The sequence below is a fragment of the Rattus norvegicus genome, chromosome 4, assembly GCF_036323735.1.
Source record: "Rattus norvegicus strain BN/NHsdMcwi chromosome 4, GRCr8, whole genome shotgun sequence".
Lineage (NCBI taxonomy): Eukaryota > Metazoa > Chordata > Mammalia > Rodentia > Muridae > Rattus > Rattus norvegicus.
In genome coordinates this window covers 69,206,483-69,228,547 of record NC_086022.1, presented here as the reverse complement: position 1 = coordinate 69,228,547, position 22,065 = coordinate 69,206,483, and the positions used below count along the sequence as shown (strand labels likewise).

Here is a 22,065-nt window from a genome sequence, read left to right as displayed (position 1 = left end):
TCAGCCCCCCATGAGAGAACAGTGAAGGCAGCCCTGGGTGTTAAGTGAGGTGACACCTAGTGGCTCTCCCTCATTCACCTCAGATACCATCTACTACTGGGCCACCCCCAGAACAAGTAAGTCTGTTCCCACTGCAGAGAACTGGTTGGAGCAGAGGTGGGAGGGGGTTCCTGAGGTAGCCAGATCTCTATTGTCACGTCATACAGGATGTTTACAAAGCCCTCAGCTCCAAAAGTCCCATAGTCTGGATTTTGTAATATCACACAAACTGAAAGACATGGCAGTGAATAAGGAGAAAGGTAGTCTCCACCCTAAAGACAGACAAAGAGGAAACGTGTCCATCTCCAGGCCTAGCCACAAAGCCCCGCCAGATCTGAGCCTGGGTACTGTGCCTTGCTTGGCCGACAGGCCTGTAAATGAATGGCACCCCTCCCACGAGTTTGGCAAGAGGCCAGAGAGTTTTCTACTAATTTGCTAGATGTGGAAAGACTCCGGGGATTAGAAAACGTACTGAAGCTAGGAATTACATAATAGTTGGATGCTGAGCAATTCCACATTGACAAGTGAGTCAAAACAGGCCTGCGGCTTCTTTCTCTCCAGCTCACAGCCAGCGCCTGGTCAATGTGAAGTCACGCCTGAAGCAGGCCCCTCGGTACTCATCACTTGACCGAGATCTCATTGAGTACCAAGAGAGGCAACTCTTCGAGTACTTTGTGGTCGTATCTCTACACAAGAAGCAGGCAGGGGCTGCCTATGTGCCAGAGCTCACCCAGCAATTTCCTCTGAAGGTAGGGGAGATGGGTCGCTGGGGGCTGCCCGGGGACCACCATGTTCTGGCTGTCAGCTTGGGTTCAGGGAGGGGTCTGGAACCCCAAGGAGTGAGCCCCAAGGAGTGTCTGCCCCGTGAAAAAGCTAATACTGGGAACATGACAGGGTCCAGGAGGACAGATTAAAGGATGCAACTCCCCCCCAAAAAAAGCAGGCAAAGATAATCCAGGTTGTAGTGGCATATTATCTTTAATAAGCTCAGCACTGAGGAGGTGGACAGGGGTATTTTTGTGTGGTTTGACATCAGCCTGGTCTACATGGAGAATTTCAGGCCAGTCAGTGCTACACAGAGAAAAAAAGAGAAGCCCTAGCCCCAATCCCATATAAATTGGGCAGGGTGGTGCACACTTGTAATCTTGGAAGGTAGAGAAAGAGGATCAGAACTTCAAGGTCATCTTCAAGGATACATAGTGGGTTCAAGGCAGGCCTGGGATGCATGAGACCATATTTCAGAACAAACAAAACTTCCTGCATTCCTACGGCCACAGTGCTGATCGTCTCTGTCGTTCTGCCGTCTCCTTATCCAGCCCCTCAGCCCATCTCAGCATTTTCTCCTTAAGCCACACAACTCCTAAATCCATCACCTTATGTCTGAGCTGAATCTTCTTTGAATACATCCTGTTCCGCTAGGTGTTGGGGGGTGGGGGCTCGGGGCAGGGAAGGGAACCCTGCAGTATTGTGGCTTACACCACCAATCGTTTCTAGGCACCTAAAAAAGGGGCACTTAATAAAGCCAGTGTTGCCACTCTTGGGCTCTCACATCTGCATTAAAGAGTCAACTGTATTCTAATTCACTCAAACCAGTGCTTACATCCAGATATTCTAAGGATCTTCTGCTTGATCCCAAAGTGATTATAAAGAGAATACAATGGGTTTCCTGCCCTTTGCAGGGGGTGGGGGGGTGGGGGTGGTGGGGAGGAGGTATACCAGAAGTATGCTGACATTTGGAACGATGGTGTGAATGGAAGTAACCATGGGCACAAGCGCCTGCCCTCTTCCTCCAACACCTTTAGGGAACATGCTCTTGAAAACCCCCAGTGTATCATATGCGACTGGCTCATACAGCCCAGTCGAGAGCCCCAGGAGGCGCCAAGGCATGAGGCCCGGCTTGTCATTCTGCATTGCCCTCAGGGCTCAGCACATTGTGGAGCACGTGGTAACACTTAATTGGGGTTCCAGAACAAAGGCATCAAGTCATGAATTCATTACTGAGTCATTAGAACCGCTGATTGCTTGCCATTTGCTGCCTGGAGCCTCACTAAACCCCCTTTTAGGAGATAGTTAAGTCACTATTGAAAACAGAGCTCACTCAGGAAGATGTAAAGAAAAAGTCACCCATGATCTGCACGAGCTCTCCACAGCTAGCATGTTGTTGTTTCGGCTTCTAGTCTTTCCTCAGACTGTGTCCCCTCTATTGTTACTCTCAGTCATAACTATGGCTTTTGTATCTTGTTCAATGCACAGCCTTGTAAGCATATTATTCTAAAACATAGTTAGTTCAAATTTGAAGCATAATTTTTGAAGTTCTCTAATGCCCCAGTATGGAGGGAGCCTCCTTTGTTTAACTGGTCTTTCCCTGTTGGAAGTGTATCTGGCCCCTGATATTTCTTATGTGAGTCTGTTTTATTCTGTTCATTCTGGATCATTCTGCACCTCCTTGTTTCGAGATAGTCTTTTTATTTTATTTATTTATTTAATATGTATGAGTGCTCTGTCTGCATGTGTGCCTGCACACTGGAAGAGCCTCAGACCCCAGTACGGTTATGAGCCACCAGGTGGTTGGTAGGAATTGAGCTCAGGGAGTGCAGACTGCTCTTAACAGGTGAGCCGTCTCTCCAGCCCGAGATAAGCTTCTATACAGCCCAGACTTGGACCTTTTCGTTTAGATGTTTCCCGATTTTGCCGTTCGGGGTTCTCTGGGTAATGCTTGTTTGTGTGGGTACATGTGTGCATGTGGAGACAGAGTCTATTTCATCCTCATAACCTGGGACTCACCATATAGACCAGGCTGGCCTCAGACTCAGAGATCTTCCTGCCTCTGCCTCTCAAGTGGTGAGATTAAAGGGGTGCACCACCATGCCCAGACTTTTTATAAGCTTTTAAGAAATGGGGTTTATCCCACAGTCTAATAAACCTTTTATTCAAGGTCGGGAGTCCACATTGTCACACTAGTAATATTCCATTAAGCCAGGTGTGGCTGACTGAGGCAGGAGAGTCTTTGTGAGTTTGAAGCCAGCCTGAACTACATACTGATACCCTGTCTCCAGAAAGCAAAGCAAGGGTCTGGAGAGATGGCTCAGTGGTTAAGAGCACCTTACCACTCTCTGAGGGGTACTTCATCCCTTTCCCAGCCCCCACACCAGGTGGCTCACAACTGCTCCATGGGATCCAATGCCCTCTGACCTCCCAGGGCACCTGCACAAATGTAGTGCACATAAACTCATCCAGGTGCACACACATATACATAAAAGTAAACAAATAAATAAGAATAAAAACAAAACAAAAAACTACCTATAAAATGAAAACAGACTCCTATTGATTTGATACACAAAATAAGCAAGTTCGTTACTGTCCTTTGTCCGTTTGTGTTGACACATTGTCATGTAGCCCAGGTCAGCCTTGAACTCACTATGCAGCTAAGTGGACGAGATTACATGTGTGCATGACCATGCCTGGTCTTCATGACATTAAATATGATTTCTAAATCAGACTTAATTGATCCTCATCCTTCCCGTCCGTACTGCCTGGGATTCTGTCCTGAGTGTGGGAGGCAGAGACACCAGCTGTCATGACCACCTTCCCTCCCCCTAAACTTGCTGTGTGACCAGGACAAATCACAGGTCATGTTTCCTCCCTTGTGAAATGAGAGTGTGGGCCCCATGCTGTCTAAGTTCCCTTCCAGCTCTGCGTTCAGTGTCCCGGTGAGACCAGTTGGTTTCTAGGTGCAGCGTGACCTTGCTATCAGTCACTGGGGATTACCACACTTGGCAGTCAGAAGAGCTGATGGATAGCACTGCTCCCCATATCCACACGCGCCCTTTGGAAGGGACTGCCACAGAGCCTTTCTTACACGTAGTCCAGAGTGTGAATCAGGACGTCTCTCTGAAGCCTGTGGTTGTCTGTCTCCGGATTGCCCTCTCAGACTACAGTTGGGATTGTCTCGGGGGAAACAGCCCACAGATGGGCTTCAGACCCTTCCCCAGGAAGTTGCTGAATGGTAGTCATAGGCAGAGAAGGGAGCACGGGGACTTTTTTCTTTGTCCCTTAGTGGGGTTTAGTCTGTGATCCTCTCCCAACTTTCTCTCTGCAGTTAGAAAAGTCATTCAAGTTCCTGAGAGAGGCTGAGGACCAGCTGAAGGCTATTCCCCAGTTCTGCTTCCCTGATGCCAAGGACTGGAGTCCTGTCCAGGAGTTTACCAGGTAAGCGCTTCCAACGGCTCTGTCCATGTCCAGAGTTCGAGAGTTGGATGTCGGGTACGGAGGTTGGAACTCAGGAGTTAAGCAGTCCTGATGGGTACCAGCCTAGAGATTTCCCCTGTGGGTTTTTAAAACTTCCCCGAGGCAAAAGGTGCCCGCTAAGTGGGTGTTAACAAAGCCTCCACACAGTCTGCAGCTCTGTGTCAGACCTCCCGGATATAATCCTAACCTGGGAGAAGTTAGGGCAGCAGCCTGTCGTCCGTCCTCACCCACACAGGGTCCAGAAGCCTTCCAGTGACTTCTCTAGCTGCCGCTAGGCCTGGGATCTGTTCGCATTTCTGCTTTAGAGCCATCAGAAGTCACCCAACTCACCAGGCTCATATGCGGAGTGCTTGAGGCACACTGTGTCCTAAGAAGTTGGCCTGCTGCCTGAAAGGCAAACCTCAAGGTGTAAACATTCCTGTGAGAGAACCACACTGCAGGCAGTCCTGAGAAAGGCCCAACCTGTTCTCTCCTCAGCTGGTCCCTCCTGAGTCACATCCTCACCTTCCACTGTGGAGACAGACAGCCATCCCTCGTCCCTCTCTGTAGTAAATAGCAGCTGTTCCTAAGGCCTAGGATCACTCAGGTGACAGAATTGTGGGGTAGCTCAGGGCAGAAAAGCCTCATTTCCTCTCAGGACATTTTCGGTACACTCCTTGACATTTGCTTTGGCGACCCAAGTCTCACAAAGAGATGGGCAGTCAGAGCAAGGAGCATGAGCGGCCTCTCCAGCCTGTCCCCCTTCCTTACTGCCACTTGATCGCTCCAGTAGGGGGCGTCTCTTTGGGGTGTGTCGGGTTTTGTAACCTGTTTGTGTTTCCTCAACCGCAGTGAAACGTTCTCGTTTGTCTTAACTGGAGAAGATGGCAGCAGAAGGTTTGGCTACTGCCGAAGACTGCTGGTTAGTATCCAGCCAGCGCTTCCCAGACAGATAGCCCCTCGACAGACACTCGCATGTCACCTGTGCTGCTGGAGAAGGAGCCGGGGGTGGCAGGTTAACCAGGGAGTTAAAATCACAGCTGAGGCTAGCCCTGGTAATGTGCACCTGCAGTCCCAGTACCAAAGAAGTTGTGCCGGAGGCTCCTGAGTCAGGGCTAATCACACCACATAGACACACAGACTCACAGAGAGAGGGGGTACGAGGAGAGGGATGATTTGGAAACTCACTGGGTTTCCTTCGGTAGAAGTGATTATTTCCATCAGTAAGAAAACACTTTATTGTCAGGTATTGTGCACACACCCTTAATCCCTGCACTCAAAGGCAGAGAGACGGGCAGCGGATCTTTGAGTTTAAGGCCAGCCTGGTCTACAGAATGAGTTCTAGGACAGCCAGGGCTATTACACCTTATCTTGATAAACCTTGTCTTGAAAAACCAAAAAAAAAAAAAAAAAAAGGAAGAAAACACTTCATTGATTTTTCCCAAATTAAAGATCTTTTCTTGCTTAAGCCAAATTTCCTTTGCAATAAAACATTGCGGGGCTGGGGATTTAGCTCAGTGGTAGAGCGCTTACCTAGGAAGCGCAAGGCCCTGGGTTCGGTCCCCAGCTCCGAAAAAAAGAACCAAAAAAAAAAAAAAAAAAAAAAAAAAACATTGCTAAACAGACCTGATTGCTGGATGAGAGCATTAAGAATAGTTAGAAGATTCAGATAATGTAAAAATATCCCTTTTGGAATATTTAAGAATCAGAAACTTGGGACTGGAGAAATGGCTCAGTGGCTAAGAGCGGTGACTGGTCTTCCAGAGGTCGTTGAGTTCAATTCCCAGCAACCACATGGTGGCTCACAACCATCTGTAATGAGATCTGATGCCCTCTTCTGGTGTGTCTGACAGTGCCAGTGTACTCACATAAAACAAATAAATAAATATTAAAAAAAAAAAAAGAATCAGAAACTTGGGCTGGGAGGCTGGTACAGGAGCTTAGAGCACTTCTTGCTTTTGCAAAAGACACCGGGTTTGGAGTCCAGAACCAGCACCTGCTGGTTCACAACCATCCATAACTGTAGTTAGAAAATATCCAGTTTGGTCTTCTGACCTCCAGGGATGCCAGGCATAGAGATGTGTGTGTGTGTGTGTGTGTGTGTATGCACGCGCGCACGCGCATGTATGTATGTATGTATGTATGTATGTATGTATGTATGTATGTATATACGTCATCGCTGGCCCTGGTTTCTATCTCCAGCCATTGCAGGGAGGAGGAGGGATGGAGCAGCTACTGTGTGACAATATTTATTGATTTGATAGGTAAAAACCAAGGGTAACAACCAAAGAGAGTAAGTGGAGTGATATCTGTGTTATTATGGTTGCTTTAAAGTGTTGACATTGATTGGTCCTTTTCCCTTGAAAATGAGTTTAAAGTGATTTCCCAGAAGGGTCTTCAGAAATAATTTCTCATTTAGGGTACTGATTATGATATTATGACATTCCGTCTCAAACAACTGGTAGGAGGGGCTACAGTGAAGCAGGTCCCCAGACCACATTCAGCACCCATGCATGTTAAACCCTTGACCTGGGTCCTTCTAAAGAATAAAACTAGGGCAGGCTAAATGGCTCAGGAGGTACAGGTGCTCGCTGCCAAGCCTGATGACCTATGTTTGATTCCTGGGACCCACTTGGGCTGGAAATATGGCTTGGGGGCTTAGAGCACTTGTTACTTTTACAAAGAACCTAGTTTGGTTCCCAGAATGCACCTGAAGACTCTCAGCCATCCATAACTCCAGCTCCAGGGTGTCTTGACTAGTTCTGGAAAGAGAGAACTAACCTGCAAGTTGTCCTCTGACCTCCACATATGTGCCCTGGCATATGTACCCACCCACACAGATAGTAAGTAAGTAAGTAAGTAAGTAAGTAAATGCCAGAAATATTTGTAGAGCAAAAATGCATGCTGTGACCTTCAGGCTTCTGAATGGTAAAATGGGGTGCTAGCAAGTGCCTGCCTTACTGGGTGTTCCACAACTGACACAGGATAGCTCCAGGGCCTCGGGGGTCCACCTTCCCCAACCTCAACACTCACAAGTCCAAATGTTTCTCTCCCAAACAGCCTGGAGGCAAAGGGAAGCGACTTCCTGAGGTTTACTGCATCGTGAGCCGCCTGGGATGCTTCAGCCTCTTTTCAAAGGTGAGGACTTGCCCAGAGAGAGGGTGGGAGAGCAGGGCAAGGGCTGGAAGTGGCATCTGTCTGCAGCAGCGCCCCGTCCCCTGCTGCTTTCAATCTTAGTATTTTGCTCCCTGTCTGCTCCCTCCTCACTTTTTATCCATTTCTCTCATTGTTAGTTCAAGAAATAAGAGTTAGCGAAGGGTGTGGCCAGAGTGGCTCACTCCTAGAAGAACTGGTGCCCTGAAGAAGAGAAAGGAACAAAGAAGGGAGGAAGTTTGTGTGGGTCAGCATTGTAGCTCAGTCCCTATTATGCACAAAGCCCAGGAGTAAAAAATGTACACGGATTAGCCAGCAAGTCACATGTCAACAAGAAGAAACAGTGGCTTCCCTATTAATGAGTAGTGTGAACTACAGAGTCACATGGTAAACGAGCCCTGAAGCCCCTGATAGGAACTGCAGAGCTCCCCCTAATTCTTTGTGGAGACTGTTACACATTTTTATTAATTCTTTGTGATTCCATACATGTGCGTGGTTTTTCACTTTGGGTTTTTGTTTTGTTTTGTTTTGTTTGTTTTGTTTTTTGTTTTTTTTTTTTTTTAGGAGCTGGGGACGGAACCCAGGGCCTTGCACTGCTAGGCAAGCGCTCTACCGCTGAGCTAAATCCCCAACCCCTGGGTTTATTTTTAATCATGCTCGTTCTTCTTCCTCCCCCAGCTCCTCCCGAGACCCACCTCTGTTCTCCACCCTGCCCCCACCCATGCGCCCGTTATCATTGTTTGCTTATTTCCTTATGGTCACGTCTCACTGTGTAGCCCTGGCTGACCTAGAACAGGCCAGCCTGGAAGTCACAGAATTTTGCCTGCTTTGCCTCCCAAGGGCTTTGATTAAAGGCATGTGCCACCATGCTGGCTTTTGTTGTTATTGTTGTTGTTTTTAGGACTTTTTATTTTTATTTCATGTGTATGGGGTTTTGTCATGCATGTCTGTGTGCATGCCGTATCTGTGGAGACCAGAAGAGGGTGTCAGATTCCTTGGAACAGGAGTTAAGGGTAGCTGTGAGCCACCATGTGAGTGCTGAGAATCAAACTCAAATCTTTCTTTATTTTTTAATAATTTTATTTTTCTTGGATATTTTATGTATTTACATTTCAAATGTTATCCCCGTTCTCCACTCTCCCATACCCCTGGGAGCTCTGGTGGGGTTCAGTTGGTTGATATTGTTGTTCTTCCTATGGTGTTGCAAACCCCCAAATCTTTCAAAAGAGCAGTCAGTGCTCTTCACCAGCCCCCTTGTCTTGTAGTAACTGTTAGGTTCAGTTTGTGTCATCCTTATATATGCTCACGGGTATTATTGTGGTCAACATACAGGGGCCAGCCACACCTTCAAAAAAAACCAACTTTATACCCCCAAGGAGCCAACAGCCCCTCATGAGCTCCCACATCTCCATCCCCCTAATCCGTGAGTTGCTCTGGCAGGTCCTCTACACCAGAACTGAGCACACGGACTTCAGCATAGCTGAGGTACTTTTCTTATTCTCATAGATCTTGGACGAGGTGGAAAAGAGAAGAGGAATCTCCCCTGCCCTGGTGCAGCCCCTCATGAGGAGTGTCATGGAAGCCCCTTTCCCAGCCCTGGGCAAAACCATCACTGTCAAGAACTTCCTACCAGGTTCGGGGACTGAGGTAAGCTGTCAGACTCTTCCTCTGCCAGGAGAACGGGTGGTCCAGCCAGCCCAGTCCCTGTGACTGGAGAGGCTGTGCCTTTCAGCAGGGCATCCAATTCAGTGGTCAGTCCTCTTCACCCACCCTCAGTCCTGTCTGTCCAGCGGCTCGGCTCCTGGGAGCAACCCACAGGAGCCATGCTGTACAACATGAGGTTTGCCAGAGATGTGCTCTGTGCGCCCTGGCTTCTTTTTGAAGCCCATTGTCCGTCATCAGTCTCATTTAGATCTATTCACGTTTGGGGCCTGCCTCACTTTATAACTTTGTAACTTGAATTGTTCTTTTCAGTGAAGACCATCTTGGGTGTACTTAATATCTACCCTACCCTTCAAAGCCTGTCCTTGGCCTGGTCAGACCATGGGACCTGATGACAACGTATGTTCTCATCTCTCTTTTCATACCGTCTATCTCAGTAAACATCAGAGCACTGGTCTCCTCCAGCCTTGGATCTCTGCTGGAAACCAGTTGCTTCTAGACGCAGAAGAGATGTACCCGTTCAACCCAGTTGTCCAGCACTGAGCAGTTCTTGGGAACCCAAAACTACCCCATCCAGGTAGAGTTAGCTGACCATGGAACTGTACTGAAGGTCAGGAGGGAGGGCCCCAGTGTAGGGAGAGGTCTCAGTGGATGCTGTGGTAGAGGAAAAGCCAGTCTCCCCTCACAACACTGCCGAAGCCGCTTTTTACAGGGAAACTTAGAAACTCACACATGTAACCTGTGATAAATCCAGGATCCTATCAGACAGTAAAGGGTAGGAAGAGTCATGGAACTGACTGGAACTCCTAGGACATGGTGCACACTGTAAGCTCAGCCTCTGGAAGACGGAGCAAGGAGGATCAAGAGTTCAAGGCCGTGGGCTGGAGAGACGGCTCAGTGGTTAAGAGTATCAGTTGTTATTCCAGAGGTTCGATTCCCAGCACCCTCATGGTGGCTCCCAACCATCTGTAACTCCAGTTCCAGAGGATCTGATGGCTTCTATGGGCACTGCATTGCATGTACATGGTGCACATACATGCAAGAGAAACAACCATACACATAAAAGATTTTCTTTTAAAGCACCAGCTGCTCAAGTCAATGACTGGTGCGATCTCTGGAACCCGTGGTAGAAGGGGAGAACTGGCTCCTGAAAGTTGTCTTCCAAACTTCACACATGTATGTGCCTTGGCACATGTGTCTCTGCACTCATACACACATCACAGACACAATGATAGACAGACAGACAGAGAGTTCAAGGCCACCCTAAGCTACATAGAAAATTTGAAGCCAACCTGGGCTATAGGCACAGGCCTGGGATTTCCTTCTAGCTGAAACAGGCCTTCAGAAGACAGGATTTCTTCCAGGACTCTGAGGCTAGGTCAGTTTTCAACGTAACTATCCAGGGGGCATGCAGAGGATGAGCCTCCCAATATGGCCAAGGGCCATGGATGGTGCCGTCCATTTTCCTTGTCTCCTTTGTCCAACTCTCCTCAACTGAGCACGAGCCACTTGCTTCTCTAACACCTCCTTCTCCACTCTCTTCCCTTTTCCTGCCTTTTCTTTCCCTTCCCCATGCTAGTGGACCACCCGTGCAGAGGCCCTGGGAGTCCCAGGACGGCCTGCTGTGTAAGCCCACCTCAGCTGCTCCTGTTCCCTGGCAGGTGATTGAGCTGTGCCGACCGCTGGACTCCCGGCTAGAGCATGTGGACTTTGAGTCTCTGTTCTCCTCCCTCAGTGTCCGACACTTGGTCAGTGTTTTTGCCTCCCTACTTCTGGAAAGGAGGGTCATCTTCATCGCAGACAAACTCAGGTACCAACTCTGCTGCTCCTGACAGTACGTGTAAACATACGTGTAAACATGCTTACTCTTAAACTCTCAAGGGTGTCGAGACTGGGTTCTGAGAAACAAGGCTACCTGGAGGCCTGTGAGGCTCACTCTTAATGTAAAGGGATGTAGGACTGCACGTTGCACAAGCCTCTCTGGTATTTGGTCTGCTTTCCAGGTTTCACTGTGAGCTAGGCACTCTCTCCAGAGTTCTCATTCCGTGGGGGGACCAGGAAGTACACTACACCATGTTGGGAGGGCTTGTTAGAGGCAGTGAGTTGAGAAGATGACAGAGGCCACTCCTCTCCAGTGTGGAGCAATCTGACTTAGCGCTAAGACTAAGAGCATGTTGCAGGCGGAAGGAGTTGTCTGTACAAAGGCAAGGAATCAGTAGAGGCTAAACCTGTCACCTTCAGAAACTGTGAGGCAGCTCCCTGATTGGAATGGAGAACGAGGTTGGGCAGGAAGAGATGAACAGACAGAAAAGACAAGGTTCAATTCAGGGAAAGACCACAAGACTAAGTGGAAGATTACAGACTTACATCCCTTTCTTGTTTGTTATTAAACTAAACCAAAGAAATCAAACACAACACCACACACACACACACACACACACACCTCTGTCCCGTAGGATGCCATCCATATCCCAGTGAACATATTCTCCGATTCAGAAGGCCACATCACAAATCAAAGAAAATCCAAAAGGAAAGAATTTGGATTGGTGGGCTGGAAGTTAAGAGCACTAGCTGCTCTTCCAGAGGGCCTGAGTTCAATTCTCAGAAAGCCGTGGTGGCTCACCGCCATCTATAATATATAATACGATCTGGTGCCCTCTTCTGGCAGGCAGAATACCGTATACATAATAAGTAAATAAGTCTCGATTCTGGATTCTAGCAAGGGAATGATTCCAGCATTTTCGTGATCTCAGCCCTTCAATTCCAGAACTTGGGAGGCAGAAGCAAGCAGATCTCTGTGAGCTCAGGGCACCATGGATCACATAGTAAGACCTTATCTTAAAAACAAATAAAACCGGGCTGGAGAGGTGACTCAGTGGTTAAGAGCACTGGCAGCTCTTCCAGAGGTCCTGAGTTCAATTCCCAGCAACCACATGGTGGCTCACAACCATCTGTAAGAGATCCGATGCCCTCTTCTGATGTATCTGAAGACAGCTACAGTGTACTTATATATAATAAATGAATAAGTCTTTTAAAAAAAACATTTAAGAACCATCATTAAAAATAGGATTTGGAGGGGCTGGGGATTTAGCTCAGTGGTAGAGCGCTTACCTAGGAAGCGCAAGGCCCTGGGTTCGGTCCCCAGCTCCGAAAAAAAAGAACCAAAAAAAAAAAAAATAGGATTTGGAAAAAAATTAAAAACAAACAAACAAATAAAACCACTGATGAGCTCAGCTGATAAAGGAGACTGTCATCACGCTAGACTTCCTGAGTTCAATCCCTAGGGCCTATGTGGTGCAAGGAGAGAACCAACTCCCACAAAGTTGTCCCCTGATTTCCCTGCATGTATGGATGCACAAATATAACTCACACAATAAATGTATATTCTTTTAAAATTCTGAAACACGGACCTGGAGCTTTTTAGAACCTATGGGAGTATGTGTGATACCTGCCACTCCAGGAAAGGCCAAGAAGGAGGCCACCAGCAGCTGAAACAGTGGAGGCCATCTGGAGAGAATACACACCAGCAACTAAGAAGAGCGGTGCTGTCTGTGGTTTGGAGAGGAAACGACTGAGCTGCTGCAGAGAACAGAAGGGGGGAAGAAGAAAGGGGACAGAAGAATGAAAAGGACAACATGTTTCAACATGGAGCTCATCAGGAGGTTGGGGAGGGGTCAACAATCCAGCTCTATGCTCAATGCATCCATCTGGTCACCTTTATGATAACCACTTGGCTATTCCCTGGCTGCCCCCACCTCACGTCTGAGCTCTCTGTTCACTTTAAATGTCACCATCACTGTGTCCCCTGTGTGTTTCTGTTAGCTCAGGAAGCAGGCCCCGTCTTCAGCCTGCAGCTGGTGCTAGGAGCTGGGCAGTTCTCCAAGCTCCTGGGCACTGGGGGATTCACACAGAGCGTTCTCAGTGCTGGGCACTAGAAGCTAGGCATGAGTAATAATAACCCTTTAGTGACCAGGATTTCTTCTGCTCTATGGTAACTGTCTCCATGCTCTGGAAGGCCCACTCCCCTTTCCCCAACAACCCCCATTCCCTTGGATTCTCAAGGCTTAGATTTGGAGAAGAGGGAAAAGACGGATTTCAGAAAGGTCTTGGCAAGAAGTGGAGATCAGCTAAGTAAACCCAGCACCTGCCAGGAGCGGAGTTCAGGACACAGCCCCTAGGGTACTGCCTTGGGAATGAAGATGTTAGACTAGGGGAGACCAAGCTGGAGAAAATGCCCGAGACCGTGAGAGCAGCCAGCCGAAGCTGAGCAGGCCAACCAAGCATCGAGTAGGAATTTTCTGGTCAGCATACACTGACAGAAAAGATACGAACAGATAGGGAGGAAACATCCAAAGGCAACATGGACTCAGAATGTTAGGAAACCAGAGGAAACATTCTACCCAAGTCAAGAAAGAGGTACGACCCACCTACCTCCATCCTGGACAGATTTCTGAGTGGGCAGATTGGACGCTAGCAAACCCTGTGCACCTGAGTGGGCTCTGCCCTGGGCCTCAGCATCCATTCCACGAGGGCCTCTGGTCTTTTTCTCCTCACCTCACTTTCCATGCAGTCGGACCAACCGTCTGCTCTTGGAGTTGTACCCTCTGTGAACAGCCTTTGGCAGGGAGAGGCACTGATATTGCCCCCGCAGCTTCTGCAGGGAGTTCCCAGAGTGGTCCGGTTGCCCAGCGTGTTTCTTTTGTGGCAGGGGAGAAGGCAGCCAGAATGTGCTGAGAAGTTAGGCCCTCCTTAGGCAGAGGAGAGCTGCCTGACACTGGGGACAAGTGGGGGGAGTCAGGAGCTGCAGGGCAGTGGTGGGAGGGGTGACAGAACAGACTCTGGGGCCCTGCACATCCACAGACATGCAGGAAGTCTTCGTCAGGTAGGCCGTGCAGATCCCTTGTGAGCCTGATGGTGCCTGTAATCCAGTATGAGGAGGCTGAGGTCGACTGGCTTTGAGTTTCAGGCTAGTCTTGTCAAAAGAGCAAGAGCCTGTCTTTTGTAAGATTCTTTCCCCTTCGTTTGTGGCTATGAAAGCTAAGTATTTTTCTCTGGAACCTTCCTTCTCTCGGTGGCCTTCCCACTGGGGCCCCGGTGGGTAGGTATGACTGGGAGTCCCTCCAGGTTTCTCTTAGATCTGAAAGGAACAGACTCTGTGGGCCAAGAGCCTCCAACTCTCCTGGCACCATGTTCCCTAAGATTATCTGATTCGTAGGCCTGGTGGAAGAATCTATTCACTTCTGTTAGGTGTATGGGGTAGGAACCATGGGAAGCCAAAGCTTCCCTGTTCAAACCTTAGCAAACAAGGGCTGGGAGCAGGCTGGCTGTTCTTGAGCTGGGAGACTCTGAGAAGAAAGTCATTAGCATAAGGCCCAGCTCGGCCTTCACCTGAGACATTCCCCTGCTGAGCGCACATTGATCCCCATCCTGCTCAGCCAAGAGGAGAAGGCTGAACCCTACCCCTCTTCCTTCCATGCCCCAGTCTCAGTGAGGCCACCGAGCAGAGCATGAGAACACCAGAGATGACAAACCCAGGGAGTGACCCTGTGACATCTGTGGTGGGCCTCAGTTGCCCTCAGCACTCTCCTCCCACCCCGATCCTGACTCCCCAACCTCCATTGCATTTAGTTATCTTTGCTGGGACTCAGTGGCAAACACTCTTGAGTTACAGAAGGGTTTTTAACTGAGCCAAAAACCTATCATATTTAAAATAACATTTTTACTCTGTTTCATCTTTAGGGTGGACTTTGAGTGTTTCTAAAGGCTCTGTCAAGCTCAAACTTGACAGATGGAAAGCAAAGAATGCTGTTATGATGGCTTGTGCCGTCTCCATAACAACCCAGATAAATATTTCCCTATACCCGTCTTCATTTCTTTTATGATAAATATTTTGTTTATTTACTAGTGTCAGTTCTAGAAAGCTTCAGCAACTATAGACCATAGCTGCACATAAGCAAGTTTGTATAAAAGTTTAAGATGGCAGTGTTTAATATTTAATATTCTGTCTTTTTCCAGTATAAAAAAATCATAAGCTGAAGACTCCTCTCCTAGCTAATGTGTGTGGGATGAGGTGACCAAGTCCTGACTAATGGTGTTTGAACCTTGGGTTTCACACACAGATCGCTACACAGAGCTCTGTGTGTAGCTGTATATATTCATTCTTTTGCTTATTCCTCTCCGTTCATTTTTACGTAGCTTCAGTGAGGTCCTGCATGTCTTCTATACACAGCTACACAGTTTGTCCAAGGCCTGCCTGCACGCAATGGTGGCAGCCACCACCTTGATGCTCTGGCACCTAGTGTACTATACTCTGAGTGTCCAGCAGGTTCTCAGAGCAGCTGACAAGAGTCTAGTCTAGGAAAACTCTGTGGAAAGAAAGTCTTTTAATAGCATGATAGCACATGGTAAAGCCATGGGCCAGGAAAATAGATTGTTGTACTTGCATAGCTTATGGAGAGTCTAGCTTCCGCTGCCCACACTGAAGACAATTAGTAACTCTCACTAGCTGGGATGTAGCTTGGGTGGTAAAATGCTGGGCTAGTGTGCACTAACCCTGAGTTCCAATCCCAGCACCTAATAAAACCAGCACCTGTAGCCAGTACTCAGGAGGTAAATGCAGGAGAATGAGAAGCTCAATTCTCATGGCATAATTCAAGGTCCCCGGGATATATGAGATCCTGTTTCAAAAGGGGGAGGATACATTCTGACTAAATATGAACTCCCTTGGTTTATAAGAGGAACACTTGGTTTGTAAGAGGAAGCTAGCTTTGGGAGCACAGCCATACATAAATGCTCTTGTCCTCTAACCCATCACTAAGTGTCCTTCAATGGGAAGTCAGTGCCCACCCAGTTCATGCAACCTCTGTCAGGCCTTCCACTTCAGGCCTGCCTTCGGTAGCTCAGACACCAGGGTTATCTCAGCTCCTGCAAGGGCGATGTCACCATTGTTCCTCCATCCGGGCATGCTAACAAGTCTTACCATGATATACTTGACTAGTTTTGTGGCCTCAGGAGAAAGCACCCATTTCTAGCCCCTGGATGTGCCATCATACAGATTCAGAGTGGGTGGGTGGGTGCTAAGCTGGAGGGACACTAGGACTCGTCTAGGCCAGCTCGCATCTATTGTAGGGGAAGAGTGGGGGACCTGAGGTAGTGAAAGACAGCAGAACCAGACCTTTCTCGAGGGCCAGCCTGTGTGCCTTTTAAACTCAGTGACATGTTACTTGAGAGTTAAAGGTGCTATCAGGAAACATGGCCGTCTTGTTTCGAGATACACTTCCTGGGAGTGTACCTCATGTGCAGGACAACCTGAGTTTTGCCCTTCATTCCTGTTCTTGGGAATGGCACGAATGGGGAGAGATACATTGTGCGCTCTTCTGGGTACTGAGTGAATCACCATCTGAGCTGTTCCTGGGTGTCTAACTCAGGAACCCAAACACCCAGAACTGAAACATTTCCAGATGTTACCTCTCACAAACACATGCTGATGTTCTAGTACAATGCCCTTAGGAACCACCTCCCAATACTACACATCTTAAGACCTGACACCTCCTCTCACCTGCGTCCATCACTGAGCCCTCTGGCCCAACCACCTTCCCACTGGGGCATTCTCTTCCCTCCCTTACTTCTGCACAATTGGTCACAGCTGTGGGAGCTTGGCAGGCCCTCCACCCCCGAAGTAATGGGAGCCAGCTGTGAGACAGTTCTCCTGGCCATCCTTCACAGATGCCGCTTCTGCAACAGCCAAGCTCAGTGAGGCGCTAGGGCTCTGCCCCAGCTTACCCCAAGAGTCCCCTCCTAGGCTCTGTTTTCCCCCTTTCCTTGCAGTACCCACCCCCTGCCCCACCCATGCATGCAAAATTCCATCAGTGCTCACTGCAGTAATTGGAAAAAACACAAGCTGTTCTCAGAGTCCTTCATTTCTTCTCTGCCACTTCTGTTAGGGAACGAGCAGCTACCACCGGTGTAATTAGAGTCCAACCTTTCCTTTCCTTGGTGCCCAGAACAGAATTGTTTAAGGTAGCGAATGGGCTGGGGCAGGAGGAATGAGGTCTCCGGCAGCTGCCTGCCTGTTGTCCTGTCTGTCCCCTTTCCATCCTCCCTCCTGTCTGGCTAATGAGGTGTTAATGATAGCAGGTACCGGGGGTGTTTGGTCCTTAAAGGCTCTGACCTTTAAGCAGAGAAAATCCTGAACATTCCTTCCAAAAAATGACTGTGAGTAGCAGCCCTGCCTACATGTTACGCAGCAGCTGTGTCCTCCTCGGTTGTCCCCTGTGGAACTGAGTACTTGGCTGGGATGTGCCTGGGGCCCCTGGGATCATTCAGTCCCCATCACTGTGAGGAGAAAAAGGAAGTTGATTGAGTACAGTGGGTCTTGCGCTCAGCATCCTGATGTGGCGTGAATTCCATCTCTCTCTAACCCTCCTTCACCCTGCCTGAGCATCTCGCATCCATGGATAGTGGTTTTTCCTAGCCTTGGTCCAGCTTTGTTCTCCACTTCCCTCCACCTGGTTTGCTGAAGTCCTGATGGCAGCAGAGGGTTTTTAAAGGCGTCATCACAACAGTGCTGTAGCAGCAGAGAGAGCAGCCTTCTCCTGAGGACGAGACTTACAGGAAAAGCACAGCTGCCTTTTTCTGATTTGGGGAAAGGTCAAGTAGGTTTCTTTTTCTATGGCAATGAGAGAGAAAGCACACAGGCTGCCCTCCCCTGGGCCTCGGTCTCCTGAACCTCCTTCCTTCCCCTCTCTTTCTCTCTCTTCCTTCCAGCATCCCTCCCAGTCCCACGGACGCTCCCTGGCCCCCATACACTGCCTTCTGGGGCTCATGGTCCCTAGCTGCCCTAGAGTTTACCTTAAACTCCTTAGGGCTCAGTGTCTTTAGCTACAAAGTTCAAAACCAGATAAACCCAAAGCCAGTTAAGGTGCCACGTGCCTGACATCCCAGAACCCTGGAAACTGACGCAGGAGGACTCTCGGGTTTATGGTCAGATTGAGCTCCACGTCAAGACCCTGTTTCTAAAGAAGGATTTGAGGACATCACTAGGACTGATTCCAGATCTGAATCGTGATTCCAGATCTAAAACTTTCCTGGAGTCGGGAGTACTTAAGAGATCCCAGTGTCCACTGAATCCCAGCACTGAGGGGTAGAGCCACAACAATCAGGAGCTCACAAAATTCACCTCAGCACCATAGTAAATCTGAGCCAACCTAGGACCCCTGAGACCCTTTATCTTTTAAAAAGAAATTAAAAAATTAAGGCCCTTGGTTCATTCCTTTGTACTGGTAGGTCCAAAAGGGAAAGTATTAGCTTGAGAATCCTTGACAGGGGCTGGAGAGATGGCTCTGCGGTTAAGAGCACTGATTGCTCTTCCAGGGGTCCTGAGTTCAATTCCCAGCAACCACATGGTGGCTCACAACCATCTGTAATGGGGATCCAATGTCCTCTTCTGGTGTGTCTGAAGACAAGTGACAGTGGACTCACATATATGAAATAAATAAATAAATCCTTAAAGAAAAAAAAGAGAGAGAATCCTTGACAGCTCAAGGAGCTGAGGATATAACTCCACTGGTAGAGCACTATTGTACCATGCACAAGGCCCTGAACCTCCTTGACTCCCAGAATCTCATAAGTGGGGCATGGGGTTTACACACAGATATATATGGCTGTGCACACACATACCTATAACCCCAGCACTAAGGAGGCAGAAGTTCAGGGTCATCCTGGCTGGTTATACAGAGAGGTCAAGGACGTCTTGAACTACTTGAGACGGTTCTTTAATATGAAAGGACTTTATTCATGGGTCATTCTGCAGTGCTAGGGGTGGAACCTATGGCCTCATATGTAAAAGTCCTTCCTTGGGGCTGGGGATTTAGCTCAGTGGTAGAGCGCTTACCTAGGAAGCGCAAGGCCCTGGGTTCGGTCCCCAGCTCCGAAGGAAAAAAAAAAAGTCCTTCCTTAATAGTTACCTAGGGCTTGAATCATCCCTGAAGCTGTTTCTTATAGCATCTATAGAGTGTGTTCTGAGCCATGCTAGGGCCAAAGGACGTGATACGCTAGTTCGAGGCACTGATGGTTCTGAAACTTACTCTCATACAGTGTACACTGTTTGAATATCCTTCCCCACAGCCCCCTTATCTCCCTCTTCTTGCCCCTCCCCCATCTCCCAGCCTTAGTGCCCTTTATCCCTCAGACACTTTTACTTCCACATCCATGTCACATATACACACAGGATTGTGTGTGTCCATATAAAACCTGGGAACCAAAAGCAAAACGTATTTGTCTTCTGTTATTGGCTTAATTCTTTAACATGATTGGTTATCTCCAGTTGCATCTATTTCCCTGGAAGAGATACAACTTTGTTCTATATGAGATACACGTGCACATACAGGCACACACACACACACACACACACACACACACACACACACACACACACACTAAAATGGCTGGAGAGTTGACTTAGTGATTAAGACTTTTCTCTTACAGAGGACCCAGGTTCAGGTCCCAGAACCCCATGGTAGCTAACGGCTGTCCATAAATCTAGTTCCAGGGATCTGACTCCTTCTAACCTGCGAGGGCACCAGAAACACGTGATGCGTAGGCACACATGCAGGCAGGACACACAAACACAGAAATAAAATTTACATTTACAGGTCAGCCGGTGCTGGCACACGTCTTTAATCTCAGCACCCGGAAGGCAGAGACAGTCGGATCTCTGAGTTTGAGGCCATCCTGATCTACGTAGTGTGTTCCAGGACAGCCAGGGCTTCACAAAGAAACCCTGACTCAGGAGAAAGAAGAAAAAGGAAAAAGAAATGAAATTTGCCACGTTCTTCTTGTCCATTCCTGTTCTTGAACACTGAGATGAGTCCCACAGCGAACCTAATTCTTGTGACTAGCACTCAGTAGGCATCAAAGTGCAGGTCTCTCTGAGAGGTCAGCTTGCCGTGCCTTAGGTAAAGCATGGGAGTGGAAAACTAGGAGAAGGGTGGGGCTGGTGTTAGCTTTTAGAGAAAGCTCATATTGACTCCTACAGTAGGTAACCTTTCTACCAGCTTGGAAAGCAGTTCCCTTTCTCCACACTCACAGCATTTGTTACTTGGGCTCATTGTTTTGTTTGTTTGATGAGGTTTGTTTTTTGGTGTGTAATGGTCTAGTTTTGGGTTGGTTTGTTTTGTTTGAGACAGGGTTTCTCCGGGTAGCTCTAGCTATTCTGGAACTTGCTCTGTAGACCAGGCTGGCCTCCACTGCACAGAGATCCGCTTGCCTCTGCCTCCCACGTGCTGGGATTAAAGGCGTGAGCACTACCACCAGGCTTGTTGTGTGTTTTGAACCAAGGTCATGTGTTCCTGGCTGTCTATGTAGACCAGGCTGTCCCGAAACCCACAATGGTCCCCCCTCTCTCCTGAGTGCTAAGATTAACCGTGTGCCACTGTGTTCAGCTGGTATTTGGTGTTGGGTTTTGGGGTTTTATTTGGGGGGGGGGGGGTTATTGTGTATATTAAAGTGCATGTGCAGCGCACATATGACTGTCAGAGGAAAACTCTCAGGAGTCTGTGTCTCCCTTCCCTTTGGCTTCTGGAAACCAAACTCGGGTCATCATCTTGTGTGGTAAGCGCATTCACCGTTTTTTCCCCGTGTGACTACCATTCTGACCAGGGAAAGAGGGAATCTCAGTGTGGTTTGGCCTGTGTTTCTCTGATGGCTGGTGAAGCTGAACACTTTTTTGTAGATGTGTGTAGATTTGTGATCACTTGAGAACTGTTTATTCTAACCAGTGCCCCTTTGGGATCCCTCGTCCCTAGCTCTGCCCCACCCACACTGAGCCAGCCTTTTCTGTCTGTCTGTCCCCCCTGCAGCACTCTGTCCAAATGCTGCCACGCCATGGTAGCACTCATCTACCCCTTCAGCTGGCAGCACACCTACATCCCAGTGTTGCCGCCTGCCATGATTGACATAGTGTGCTCGCCCACGCCCTTCCTCATCGGGCTGCTCTCCAGCTCGCTGCCACTGCTCAGGGAGCTGCCACTGGAAGAGGTGAGTGAGCCAAGGAGCCCTACCTGATTCCCCAGGCCACACAACAGGAGGGGATGCTGGGCAGGAGTGGGAAGAGTCTCTCATCAGTCACTTCTCCTCTAAATGACATGGCCGGTATAAGCAGCCATTTAGAAGCCCTGACATCAAACATAGCCATCTGCCCCATCCTCCTGTCTCCCTGCACTGATGACAGAGTAGTCAAGGACTTAGTTATGCCATTTAATAATAATAATAGTAGTAGTAGTAATAATAATAATAATAACAATAACAATAATAACAACCACCACAGGGCATGACTGGCAAGATGGTTCAGTGTCAGGCCTGATGACCTGAGTTCAGTTCTCTGAGAGGCACATGCTGAAAGGAGAGCACTGACCTCCATGTGCATGCTGGGGTGTGCGTACACGTACACACACACACACACACACACACACACACACACACACACATACACACACACTCACTAAAGCGAGGAAGAGAGAGGGGAGACCAGGGCTAAGGAATTAACTCTGTGATAGAGTGCCTGTTCACTATGCACAAACCTCTAGGTCCAGCCCCCAGTCCAAGAAACACTAATAAATAAAAGCTGGAATTAAAGGGAGGGAAAAATAGAGCCACAAAGCTGGATGTGTGGGTATCACACTCCGTACCCCAGCACTCACCAAGCAAGGTAGAGGGATCTCACGTTTGAGGTCAGCCTGGGCTATATAACAAAACACTGCAAAATAAACCACATTGTTGTGATAACACCCAAGATTTACAGTTTAGTGTGCAAGCACGGGAAGTTGCGTGTGGTACCTTCCGCAATCATTCAGTCCCCTTTAAATAGTGTCTGACCTGCCCTGAATCAGGGGACCCCAGGAGTCAAGAGTAGGAAACCAGATTCTGCTGTTCAGCCTTGAACTTGGTGAAGGTGCCCTCCATTGTCCCAGGACTGGGGATACTGGT

General features: G+C 48.5%; 1 protein-coding gene across 7 annotated transcripts in view; it reads left to right on the top strand.

The window, feature by feature from the left end:
• Dennd2a (DENN domain containing 2A) overlaps nucleotides 1-22,065 on the top strand; it is a 99,315-nt gene that overhangs the window by 70,581 nt on the left and 6,669 nt on the right. For all 7 annotated transcript variants that reach the window (NM_001427610.1, XM_063286009.1, XM_006236354.4 and 4 more), the window contains 7 exons: nucleotides 601-788; nucleotides 4,139-4,248; nucleotides 5,119-5,188; nucleotides 7,327-7,404; nucleotides 8,926-9,066; nucleotides 10,743-10,891; nucleotides 20,940-21,117. In NM_001427610.1, coding sequence (NP_001414539.1) covers nucleotides 601-788; nucleotides 4,139-4,248; nucleotides 5,119-5,188; nucleotides 7,327-7,404; nucleotides 8,926-9,066; nucleotides 10,743-10,891; nucleotides 20,940-21,117 — 914 coding nt within the window. The remainder of the gene's footprint in view (nucleotides 1-600; nucleotides 789-4,138; nucleotides 4,249-5,118; nucleotides 5,189-7,326; nucleotides 7,405-8,925; nucleotides 9,067-10,742; nucleotides 10,892-20,939; nucleotides 21,118-22,065) is intronic.